The sequence below is a fragment of the Gymnodraco acuticeps genome, unplaced genomic scaffold (genome assembly GCF_902827175.1).
Source record: "Gymnodraco acuticeps unplaced genomic scaffold, fGymAcu1.1, whole genome shotgun sequence".
Classification (NCBI taxonomy): Eukaryota; Metazoa; Chordata; class Actinopteri; order Perciformes; family Bathydraconidae; genus Gymnodraco; species Gymnodraco acuticeps.
The window spans coordinates 1,056,519-1,070,290 of record NW_022991451.1 but is presented as its reverse complement, the minus strand read 5'-3'; the positions used below and the strand labels follow the sequence as shown (position 1 = coordinate 1,070,290).

At 38.9% G+C, this 13,772-nt stretch overlaps 1 protein-coding gene across 5 annotated transcripts in view; it reads right to left on the bottom strand.

Moving 5' to 3' along the window:
- Window positions 1-13,772, bottom strand: part of grik2 (glutamate receptor, ionotropic, kainate 2) — a 321,479-nt gene that overhangs the window by 13,206 nt on the left and 294,501 nt on the right. For 3 of the 5 annotated variants that reach the window (XM_034196514.1, XM_034196516.1, XM_034196515.1), the window contains 2 exons: window positions 6,035-6,285; window positions 5,792-5,819 (listed from right to left, as the gene is read on the bottom strand). In XM_034196514.1, coding sequence (XP_034052405.1) covers window positions 5,792-5,819; window positions 6,035-6,285 — 279 coding nt within the window. Of the gene's footprint in view, window positions 1-3,544; window positions 5,820-6,034; window positions 6,286-13,772 lie in introns of those variants that run through there. The other 2 variants (XM_034196518.1, XM_034196517.1) reach the window with 2 other exon arrangements.

The window sequence follows — 13,772 nt, the reverse complement described above, 5'->3', positions numbered from 1 at the left end:
TTTAACTGTAATTGTTTTTTTGTCAAAACATTTTGGTTCGATGTCATGTAGGTGATAATTAACCATTCAGATTTAGAAAATATGTTCAGTTTATCAATTCATTTTACAATAATTCCTTGAAAATTCAATCAACATTTTGTAAATTGTGAGGGACTGTTAGCCGGGGGAGATTGATCATCTGGTGCTGGCCTGTGAGGTCAACATCTATTGTCCAGGCTACTAAGAAACATTTTAACTCCATCTTTGGTTTCAGTTGAAATTAACAGTTTGCTCCCAGTCAATACATTTCTTTTGTAAATGCATATAGCCTAACATCCTGTTATATTTAATGACATGTTCTTGTAAATAAACATTACAGAGATGATAGTGTCACCTGAGCCAGGCGGAGATATGATGTCTGGAAGAATGATCACAAATTGAGTGTACTGGGAGAGACTTATGATCATTTCGCCAAAGGATACTGATGGATCTGTGGCAAGAAACTTTATTTAAAGTTTGGACACCTACTATTTCTTGTAAGGCAGTTATAGTTTGTAAAACCAAAGTCCCTAGGAAGTGTTATGGACATTCAAGCACATTTTCGTAGTGGCCAAACAGTGGGATTACAACTTCCATCTGTCTAACGTCATTGGGCGTTTTCCCATTGATTACCATTGGGAAAGAGATGTGTTTAAATCTGCGGAAAATTGCAATTTGAATAGTTTTTCACTTTTGATAGCTAGCTTTCTTTACAGTCTTCACAATACACTATGCCAAACAGTTCCCAGAGTAACCTCTGTAGTAGGTGCACAGACATGTATTGGATTTATCCTCTTATCTGTTTATGGATTTGAAGGCAAACATGAATATTTCACAAACGTCTGTAAAGACAACATGCGAGCGTGTAGCAGCGATGATGAAATGTACTTATATATTGTACAGGGAACATGATTGAGGCAAGAAAATAAAAGTGTCATAGTCATGGATTAATCAAAATGACAAGCCTAAAGAAGTCTAAAGTTGGTAAAGTTATCAAATGTTTATTAATACTTTTATTAAAATGTTTAACAAGTGTCTTTAACAATACGCTCATCTTGTGGCATTACAATCTGTTTAGTAAATGCAGTAATCTCTCAAACACATACTATATTCAATAACATGTCTATTAAACCTTTATACAACTATTAACAGTTGCTCTACTGTATAAGAGGCTGTGTGGCTCATCCTTTTATATGAATGACTAGCTGCTATTTTTGCTCCTTACTGTATGTTACAGAAGTAATTATAAAATGCAAATTGCAGGGTGTGCGCTATCAAGCATGTGAAACACAACAAAGAGATGCTTAGCACCACATTTTTCAACTTGACACTTTCAGTTAGAAAACAATGGAAAAGTAGGTGGTATTCAATGATGTGGAGTCTGGAGCAATGCAACAAAAATATATGGTTGATTTACACAATAAATAAAAAAAGATAATTTCACAGATTGGCCTGATAAAGATTAGCACTGGACTGTGAGATGCATAAACTACACATCATAGTGGATCTTATTTTCTAAATGGATGTATGGACTAAAATCAGGCTGAGGTTAGGGTTGGACACACATCTTGTTTTCTTAATTATTGGCTTTTTAATAATATTTTAAATGAACAATTCTGAGTCATAATCAGCTGTTATAATTCTTTCCGTCCAGTCCAAAACTGTACAAAATCTTTGTAAATTATAATTGTATTGTATAATTGTTTTCTGAAACATCCATACATGTATTCCTAGAATGTACTCTTTTGGAATATAGGTGTGTGTTTACTAGGGGAACATGTCTTTCATGGCCACAATACTTACTTTGTACCCAACTGTGGTAACCTATGTAAGCACCTCTAATCCAACTTCTACCATCAGTCATAGGGCTGGTTAGTACTGAACCTTTATATCCCCAGCAATAATGTCTTACCTTTTGTTATACTGTAACCCTGACCCTAACCCTAACCCTGACCCTAACCCTGACCCTCACCCTAACCCTGACCCTGACCCTAACCCTAACCCTAACCCTCACCCTGACCCTAACCCTGCTGAAAAGGGGTAAGCATTGCTTTTGGTGATGGATGCTCGTATTGATTGGGCACCAAATCATTTTGCCTAAAGATTGTGGCTAATCTGCTGTCCACTTTTTGGTTCCTGTGCCATCATTTAGTGCGTACGCAGGAAACAGTAGCAATGTGGACGAGGTGTACAACAGTGTTCATGCTCTCTCTCAATCCAACAGCTAATGTCTGCTATTTGAAAACTGTAATCATGACCTTTATTCAACCTCAGCAAGAATACAACCTTAGCCATTGTTTATTTCTTTTTTTATTTCTTTTATTTAAATATTGTGGTCTACATAGACCAGAAGCTAAATCTGGAATTAAGAATCAGAAATGAAGCTTCCATTAACTAGCTGAATACCATCTCAAACTCATTTGTCTGGGTTTCAGTGGAGAGCTTTGGTCCTCCATGATGGGCTAAATAAGTATTTTCAGTCAGAAGCGTTTTTTTAGCACACGAGCAGCTTCTAAACAGCTTTCGAAAAATTGGAAGTTGAACCCTACTTTATTCTAGTCTATGGATACTTGTATTGTGTACAAACTAATTAAATCACTGTGAGCAATCCAAAGCAAACATGTGACGTTGTCAATTTCTGCCCACTTCCATGTGCTCCAATCCAGGGCATGTCCACATTGCAGAGTGCATAACATGTGATGGTGGGGGCATTTGTGCGGGAAACAAGAGTGCAAGCAATGTGTTGTAGAAGGTTTAAAACAGGGGGGTTGTTGTCAATTGAATGAAGAAACCTTGAGAATGTAAAAAGACTATCAGTTCTGCCTGCGAGGTGCCTGCTGGGTCTATTTATCCTTTCCGTCTTTATTTACCTCGCTCTGAATAGATGGATTACATTGTGTAGGAATTACCGTGTGCTGGAGCACTGTTGCTATGGAGCTCACCCTCATACTGTACATGCTCCATTATAACCTGCTCCATTATATTGTTGGATGAACAAACATGTTATTATGTTTGGGAACACTGATGCTTACATGACTCCTGCACCAATCTTAGAAAACACCAGTGGAAGTACCACCAATCCCCATGTACCACACATGGTGTACATGATATGATGCTTGAGGGGAACCGTACTGACGGATATACAAAAACGGACAATAAGCTTATCAGGGGCAGATTATATTTCTCTGAAGCACCATATAATGTCCCCTTGAAGTGTTTTGCCCACCTACATTTCCTGTTGTATGTTTCAGAAATATGTTGGGTTGCTGATGCTATGCCTGGGATTGTCCTGCTACATTTGACCAGTCTTCTATTTGGCCATCCCTCTGAATGAATTCATACTTGAGTTGCGCAGTCGTTCATGCACTTGTACAATGTGTTTCTTCAACGTGAACACCACATGGAACATGCAAATCTTGAATACGGAAATCACGTACATACCCTTTTTCTGGGACCTGAATTCTTATTTCACCGTTAACACCAAGATAACAATTTCAATTTCATACAAAGCTATTTCTAATTGCAGTTAAAATGTAGAGTTGTACTTTTATTAACAACAGTAATCCATGTTTAAGACTTATAGCACATTTGTAAATCGTTTTTTTTCCATTAAGAAAACATATTTATCCAATATTTGAATAGATTTAATCAATATACACATTTTTTTACGTATCTTATTTTGCACAACTGTGTAGAGGGAAACACTTACACAAATACAATCATCATCTAAGATGTTTTAGATGTATTTTCTTCAAGAAATGCCTTTTCACGGTCACTTTTTAATAATGGTAATAGAATGATCTCATAGACCCATAAGCAGGTAAACATTACTGTGATAAAGTAACATGAGTAAGTCTGGGGCCATGGCCTTCACAGTATTGAAACGATATGTATGTTTTATTACATGTTAGCATATCTGAGTGTTTTCACTGTTCATAATGACACGCTAGGGGCATCTGATCAATGGATACAGGGTGAGTGGGCCACGCTGAACTCTGTACAATCAATGCATCAGATGTAAGAGGAGGCTGTTTGTGGACTCTCCAGGATAAGTGGCGTGGAGCTCCACAGAATATAATGGATGCTTCTTTTTTCTAGAGAGACAGAACAACATGTCTATTTAAACTATCGGATAACTATTCTTTGGGTAATCTCCCTTTAAATATTGTATAACATTTAGATATGTCTTAAGAATCAGTCCACGCCTCTGACAGTTTGATATTAGAATATATACAAAAAGCTTCCTAAAAATGTTTTGATTAAGTTGTATAAAATGACCTAGATATACTAAATATACTAAGTTAACATGTTGTGCAGTATTTAAACTGGTCAGCAGCATATAACATCATGTATACAACTTGTATATATAAGTCATGTGCTTATGCAGAAAGTTATAACACTATTAATTCAGTACGCAATATATTAACTACCTTATTATGTTTTTTTAGAATGTGCATTTTCTTAATCTAAAATAACCTAGAGTTCCTTCTGTTGTGTTTGTTTCTTATTTGTCTCCACTAAAAAACACATGGCTTTCTCCACCTCCAAACATGATACATGTATATTGTTGGCATGATGCCGCTCTGTCCACAGTAATGACTAACAATGATGATACAAATAAATAAACATAATAAAAGTGTCACATTTGTTTTATTTCTTGGCATAGCTTAATGCTAACAGTTAGCTTTGAATGTGCTTCTAAAGTGCTTCTACTGTTTCACCATAAGTCTTTCAGCCGAGTATAAAATAGCTGCTATTTGATCTGCTAATGCAAAAAACACTCATATAAAAACGTTTAAGTATATATATCCTTCAATTGTGACGAAAATGAGTATACATTTACAGTGTCACGTTTGAGGACATACGTTATGTACAAAATGATTAATTTCACACAACATTTGTGTGTATTATAATCCATTTGATCAGCTGCATCTAGCCTATACAACACATGGCTTCAAATGAGTGAAGCAGTTTAAATACTCTGAAGAAACTTAACCCATGACTTTAACTGAATGTATTGTGTCAGATTTCACATAACTCTATTCGGTTAGTTGAAAGCAATAATATTAATTTTAAATATACAATGTTGGGTTCAACTTAATATTATTGCTTTCAACTAACCTAATGTGACATTTGTTGAGAAAATTACATTTATTTAAAGTCAACGTTTCAGTTTTTGCCGTGTATGATCGGCAGCTGAATAGGTCTGGATTAAGATATATATTATGATTATTGTCCTACAACAAGTGAGTATGTGAAACTGAGCATTTATGACAACCTAAGTACATATTTCACTATTTCACCCATTATGTATGTTCACTACTTGCCCCAATTATTTCTCTGACGTCTCTATCAGCACATTCTCAGTGTCAGGATGGTGTTGGGAGCTCTAGTGGATGAGCTGAATGCCTCAGATGTGCACAGTGAGCATCATTGATAGCAGGAGATGGAGATGGACAGCAGCAGCAGCAGTGGGGGGGGGGGGGTGTTAGTGGGTGTGTGTGTGTAGAGGTCATGGGTCATGCAGCAGAGCAAAGGGCCTGTGATCCAACTGTATATTACCGCCAGCATTTCAAACTTCCTTTTATTAAACTGCTCTTAGTGTTCCCATTCCCTCGGGGGTGTCAACAAATAAAAACAGTTCAATAGTTTTGGGAAGTTTTAGATCATGTTAGATTACAACAGAAAACAAGTTTCTGGAGTTTTTCTTGAGGTCATTTGAGATGGTGGTTAAAGTCTAGCTTGGATCCATGGTGACAGCAGAATTCCTCACGTTTCTTATCTCGTTGTCGCCATTGGGCCTAAGTGAATAAATGCAAAGAAACCAACCCTTATCTTGCTGCATATGATATAGCAATGTAATTATAGTGTGATTATTTAGCATATATTTTGTTTCATTTTGTTAGCATTTGCATGTATTTGCTATGAGACAATGCATTTCATAGCATATGTGACTATAGTAAGAAATTCTGCTATCATTGTTGTAAGTAACAAAGAAGTCAGGAGTATTTCTTACCTTCTCAAGTTGTGCGTTCTGTTTGGACTTGTAGAGGAACTCCCCCACGGCCACGAACACGGAGAGGACGAGTCCGGCAGCCAGCACGATGAAGATGCCCCCGATGTTCTGCACCCCCAGGGCGCTGGCCTCCTTGCTATCCTCCTCCGGACAGCCGTTTCCTCTCCACCACTTCTCCTTCATCATGTGCAGCTTGCCCTCCTCCTGAAGCTGCAGGATGGCTATAGTGATCTTATCTCGGTACGGAGAGCCTGAAGGACCAAAACACACGGGTTCAGCGTGAGCAACTTAACATAGAGCACCGTGTTGATTATTGATAGCTTTTTCATCTGATTTGTAAATAATATACAACTTTAACATTGTGTTACCTGTAATTGGCCCTTCATAGTGTTTGCTTGACTGATAGTCCACCTTTTTTTGTTTTCACGGTCAACTTGGATATATAGCATTTTCTATTTTGAGATGTTTCTATTTGTTTATTTTTTATTTTCAAATGATGTGCAATGCCTTGTTTTATCATGCTGCTGGAAAGAAAACAATTCCAATTTGGGATCAATAAAGTATATCGTATCTTATTTACTACCCCCTGAAGCAATAATGGACAAAAGGTCAGCGTTGTGTAGAGAAACAACTGTTTACTTCCATAATCGTATATAGATAATATGCTGTTGTTCTTTCCTAAACTCACCATGCTTAGTGTTTGAAAGATTCAGAAACACAAGACCAAATCTCCTCTTGGTTTTCTTTGTACCCACGCTTTGTTCTCATTTTGTAAAACCTATGACTTATGGGATTCACCAATGTGTTCTTGTGTTGGCTCTTACAGTAGGTAAGAGAGATACACTGAGTGGTCAAGAGCAGTCGGATACAAAAAGACATGTTGTTTTCACAGTCAATGCATGTTACGTCAAACAAATAGAACGTTTCAAATAAAGGAACAGGAATATCATACAGTCAAATGTAGGTTATATTTTTACATGTAATTAGAAAGATTGAATATAACATTTGTGGGCTAATGATATAATATTGGTTTATTGATCACAGACTATAAAAAACCTTGGGGGATGATAGGTGTTGGTTCAGCTGCTGAATGCGAACATACTGTATTGCTCTGTGATGCTTTTATTTATATTTTAAACACAAGTACTCAAACTCAGGAAAATCCAATAAATGCCTTCTTTATTGAACAGCACCTCAATGTACCCACTGCTACAGTTATGCTTCTTACAGACTCATGTTGGTGGCAATGCTCGAGATCTAGCTAATAGCAGACTCAGATGGTTAATAACAATTCATCATTTTAACAGAATGTTGTTGCATGACCACCAATATGTATCATATTTTATTTACTCATATACAGAAATGAAGAACCTGTAAAAAGTATACATTTAGCAAATGCAGGTATTTAATATTTTGAAAGCATAATAACACAAACCAAATGTCATTAATCTGTTTTCCTTAATGACTCAGTCTACTGTGTGTTTGAATGACTATAGCACATGGTTAACCTTTTAGCGTGCAGTAGCTGTACACAGATCCAGCCTGTTAGGCATTTGTTTCTTCATATTATTTGCTTCACATTGAGCAGATCGTTCTGGTCTTTGATCATGATTGGGTAGACTTTTTTCAATATTTTTTAAATAAACAGCTGTGACGGCATTACATGAGTTTAACTCCGCCACACAAGGCTAACGGCCCGTCCACACAGCGGCGTTGGAAGCTTCTGCCCATTGACTTTGAATGGGGTGACGTCACTTTTCGCCGAACTGCATTGTGGGAAGCAGAGCGGAGCATTCCTGGCATTTCAGGCTGCAAAAGTTGAGCAATGTTCAACTTTTGAAGCTTCTGAAGCTTTCGGTGGAAGCGTCAGCCAATCAAATCATATGCCAGTACAAGCTCTAGCCAATCAAACCGCTGCTTGTGTGTCAGGGGCGGGAGATTCATGTGATTGGTTGTTGGTCGAGCTTCAGACACGCCCGCCGGCAAGCTTTTTCCAAAGCCGCTGTGTGGACGGGCCGTAAGGCTAAGTGTGGATGTCAAGGGATTGAAAGGCTAGAAAGAAAAGAAACAAGCAACTTTGGCACCGCATTGAAGCGATGAGATGATACCCGAGGCACGGGCCTTGTTTGATGTGGCATAACTTAAAAAAGACTGACAGGAACAGAAAACTACCCGGATCAACCGTGAACTTTTCCTTAAACCCCACCTCCAAACCGTTCCTTCACTTCCGGTCTTGGCTTAGCCAAATAAATAGTGAGTGAAAGTAGATTAATCTTTTAGTGCATTTGTGAACCTAATGATTTAAAAGGGCTACTCAAGCGTTCATTATGTGTACTTTATTTAATGGGAATGGAGTCTTTTTAGACTCAATGACGTACAACTGTTGTGTCTGCTCACTTTGGGGGACTGGTTCCACTGCCTCCATCACTAAATCATTTCTCAGAGAATACTTTCGAACATATACTGTATAAAGAATTCAATAAAAGCATTTGATAACATACACTGTAGCTATTGACTGTGTCTTGCTAAGCTTTGTTTCTTGACTTGCCTTCCTTTTGGCTGACATACACATGTAAAGAATGATGCATTTTAAAGCATTTATAATGCATTTAGGTCTTACAGTATTCCTTAATGCAGATAACAGGAGAACAAATAACACTTATTCTTTGTAAAAAGGTTACCAATTGAATATATACCCATTATGTATTTAAATAAGTACATTGACTCTAATTTGATAACTGTTTGTGTTTTTCAAACTGCTTTACAAAATATTGAATCAACATAAACAATTATAGTATTATAGTTGAGTGAGCATTCAATAAATTCCATTCTGCATTCCAGTATATTTCATTGTTCGTGTTTAACATTATAAAATATTAACGCTAACGTTTTTGCATTACCATTTCACTGCTCCCACGGGCCCAACAATACTAAACTAATGAAGCTAGTGGGCTCATATCTCCACTCAGTCTCCCTGCATAGCTATCTGATTAGGACCCGTTGCCATGGTTAATCTGCGCTAATGTTTTCACTGCGAGCTGTTACCTTGGCTTAATAAGTTAACGTCCTCAAAGCGAGCATTGAAATCTTCCCTCCTGCCTGTGAGATGTCTGCAGAATGCTCAATGACACCCCCCCTCCTTTCTCTTCTGTTTTCCCAGCAGCCTCTCCACTCAGGTGAGGCTCTGCAGAACCTTCCTCTGCTCTGCTGATCAAAGCCAGTCACATGTCAAGATCCCTGATTAACCCTGAAGGGTAAATAAAGCCTTGTTAAAAAGAAGAAAAAAAGGAAACCTCCCTGCGGTACAGCCAATACACTGTAATCACAATGTTAATGCGGATCGAATTATTTAAAATACTAATACACCTATTATCACAAACACAGGATGAACTCTCCCAGGAGCACGGTGGATGAAAATATGTTTATATGACAACAGGAAACATTATCAATTGGCTAGGAGGTGGGAAGTAGTGAAATACTTTGTTGTTGTACTTAGTGGTTTTTTTCTGGTATCAGTACTTCACTCCACTATTTATTTTTCTGGCAGCTTCCTACTTTTATTCCTTACATTTTTAACACAAATACCTGTACTTTCTACGTCTATCATTTTCCAAACATTTTTTGGTGTGATCAATCAGTGAGTCATTGTGCGCCTTTTCCAACCTAAAAACGCGATCGGTGTATGTATGACGATGACAGTATGACAATTTTAAATATAAGTTTGTTCTGCCCATACTTCTTTACTTTTACTTGAGTAAAGAAGTCTAGTCAGTACTTCTACTTTATTTTTAAACACGAGTATCTGTACTTCTACTGGAGTGAATGATGTGTGTACTTTTACCATCTCTGCTAGCTCCACTGTCTCAGTGATTGGTAGTTAGTATGCAGAGCTGGTTTTCCACAGTGTTATGTAGTGCAGTGTTTCTCAAACTTTTTCATACCAAGGACCACTTAACCAATAAAAAAACACTCGCGGACCACCTAACTCCACAAATATAAAAAAACACATGGTTTTTCTAGAACAGATTACAAATCACCTGAAAATGGTACAAACAGGTGGCAACATGTGTGACGAAGGTGTTGCGCTGGGCTATATCATGCAATCAAAAAGTGAAACTTAAGCTCGCTCCATTGCGGAGATATTCCCACGAGAGTGCGGAAAACTTAAATGTATTTATTTATTTCAAATGTGAAATGTTACCAATATACTCACGGACCACTAGGGGGCGGTCACGGACCCACCCACCCCCCCCCCACAAACCTTTGAGCCGCAGCCCTGGACTGTGGCTGTATGTGGCTGCAGTCACAAGGCCGTGTTCACACTCTTTAACATCTCCTGTCCTTCATCTCTGCCCGAGGGTTTTCTGCTATCTGACGATGTATTTCAGAGCGAGCACCCAGCATGCTTCAAAAGCATCTATCACCATGGTGATGTTGAATGAGAATTGCACTCTGGTTTAAAGTTATTCATTGCCATCAGTAGATACCTTTCCTTCAACTCCGGAGTGGAACAACAAGCCACTGTGCGTCACATGAATCACTCCCTACGACAAAGACGCTGGAGGCCTTGAGACCGCGTTGGCTCTGCCCGATCAGAACAGATTGAAAGACCTCCACTGAGATAGGACTGGCTAGAAGAAAAACAGGAGCGTGGTGTCGTACAGGCAGGACTGTGCCGTAAACGCTTTGGGAAAGTGTCATAACACGCACTGACACCATCATGAAATGGGTCTAGTACCTCCTCACCCACTGAGTTGAAAATGGAGCAATGCTGTGCCTTTGCAAATTGCTTTTATATTAGAGTTGTAAAACACACAGGCACACCGTCAGATCCTGCTGTATTTTCATACAGAGAAGCAGATGGCATTACACGGCTGGCCCTCGGCCGTGATACTTCAGGGCCCGATAAATACAGCCTCTGTGCTCTGTTCAAATAACTGATCTGTTAGTCTAGTCACTAAGTCAGAGCGGCAGTGTCACATGATCATTCTAATCCTCTGGTTTCATTTAAATAAAAACCTCAACATGCTTCTTGAATAAATCAATTCCAACCCTTTTTTCTACTCTGATGAATGCATCATCACATCCGGACTCAACTACTGAAGCGGCATTCTTGACGCTCCATCCTCCGAGGTCCTTAATGAACTCAAGTGCATCCGTCCTGCTTCCTTGTCTCTCAATGGGTTCAGTTCAAAGTGCTTCTCTACAAATAAAGCCTCCATCATCAGAACAGCTCCCACCTCACTGTTCCATTGCTACAGCTAACTTTCTCCAACATCCTGTCCTGTCCCCACCCCCCAGTGCCAAAAAGCAAACCTGGGATGACGGGATGTTGCCCATGGCTAGAACATGTGTCAACAAGATCCACAATGTTCAGCTAAACTAGAACAATTAAGGCAAAGATAAAACACATTCATTATGATACATTCTATAATCCTAGGTTTTTAAACTTGAGAGCTGTGCTTTGAGTATGGACTTTTTCTCCTTTGTAATTTTCCTTTATGTCTTTTTTATTTAACAGTACTTCCATTTTGTTCTCGTTTCTAATAAACGTTACAAATCTAAAAACGTCTTTACACACTCTTTCCAACTTTTTAATCCTGTGCTGTTGGTTTCTGCCATCGTCTTCATATGTGTTTCTACTTTCCTACACACATACTTGTTTATACTTGTTTGGTATGCAATTTTAACGTTTCATGACTATTTGGGATTAGTAGGACCTAATAAGTATAAAACCTAAGCATGGGTTTTATACGTGTGTGTGTGTGTGTGCGTGTGTGTGTTAGGGTAACCCTAACCCAATAAAGTCACCAGTGTATCACAAAGTACAACACTTTTATTTCAATGCCTGAAAAGTCAAACCTATTGGCCTGTGAGAAATGCTGCATACCAAAACTGTTAACCTCCAAAATTCAAGTCAACAAGGTAAAGAGAGTGTTGCAGCCTCACTTTTATATCACTGCCAGTGGCATCATAACCAGAGTAGTAGGTTGATGTGAATGTGAGTCTTGTGTCATGTTTCCATTGCTATATAACATATATTTACACATTTGAATAACTTTGACTTTTATTACAGTTGCGTTCACTGTGCAAGCGTAAGAACACATTACATGTCACACACCATGCAGGATTTCCCAGAGCAGTCTTTTTTCTGCAACGCACTGGGTTTTTAAGGTTTTTCGGACTGAGACACGGGGAGTGACCTGATGTTTTTTGCCTTTTAGCGAAAGGTGTGCATTCTCTTCCTGTACATGTTCAACATGAGTGTCACGCTTGGCCAAGTATGTCTGAGACACTGTCAGGCAAAACTCGAGGAACTACATTACGTCCTTTCTTGGTGTAACACGTTCAGTGTTGTATTGGCGATACAGTAGCCAGCTGTTGGCTAAAGTGAGGTCAGTGAAATGCATCAGCATCCGAATTGTCCAGTTCTTGGTTCGAACGCTCATTCGGTAGTAACTCATCATCCTGTCTACCAAGTCAACCCCACCCATCTTGGAGTTGTACTCGTGCACAATACTTGGTCGTGTGACAGTCACATATTGTTTGTCACTCTTGGACAATCGCTGGCAGGTATCTTCTGGCTGTTCATCTTGAACAGAGGAAATAATCCAAATTGGTTAATTGTCATACCACTTCACCATCTCCCCTGGTAACTGATGCTGAGGCACCTCTTCCTTGCTGTTTCATGGTTTTGTCATCTGGTAGCTTTGACAGTGCTTCAGTGATTTGGATCTTCATTACTGTACCAGTCAGGTATACCTGCTTCTCCAGCATTTGATCCACAGCTTTTATGGTTATGAAGAACCGATCACAGTATACTTTTGTACCAGGATGCAGAGTTTTAGCCAGACATTCAATGACCAAGTCTCCCAAACCCAGTCCCTCCGAAATAAATAAGGTATCTTGGTCGTATTGTCCCTGGAAAAGGAATCAGCGTGGATCCTGACAAAGTCCAAGCAATAAGATCCTATCCTGCACCAACTAATCACCTAATGAGATGCTAAGTATTGACATTATGGGCACCCTACCAAGAAGTCCTGAGAGACACGAATACCTGTTGGTTGTGGTGGACTACTTTACCCGGTGGGTTGAGTACTGTGGGATTCAAACCCAAACCAAGGGTCTGGATGAGGAATTTCCCTCAGTCAAGTGTGAAGGACAAATTCGCAGCAAAGCTCGCCAAATGTGGAAAGGTCCCTACCGGGTAGTTAAACAACTTGGACTCCTAAATTACCAGGTCGTTTTGGAGGATGCAGGCCAATATGTGAGAACAATGCATGTCTGCAACCATAAACTCTTCTACCCTAGTGCTGAGGACTTGGACCTCAGACAGGAAAAGAGTACTGGATATACTACAGGAAAGCTCTAAAGAGGACTTCTTAGGCTTCCTAGATTAAATGTCAGTGAGAAGATCTGAATCTCTCTTTATCTTTTGCTAAATTGGCGGAGGTGTTACCTGCAGCTCATGTGACCACTTCATCCTGATGCTGACTTATTGATGGATTCCTCTCCGACAGGGCAAGAGAGAATTTGGCTTGGAATGTATTTTTTAAGGCATTATTTGAAGATAAAACACACAGTTTTCATACTCAAACACAAATGTAGTTGTTTAAATGTTACATGAAGGAAAGTCGTTATTGCTCAGAATCTAATTTCACTTATTTTATCCTCGTAGTCGTGATGGGAATTTATGTAGTTATCATCATATGTGCTCACAAAGGACAAAGAAATGTAA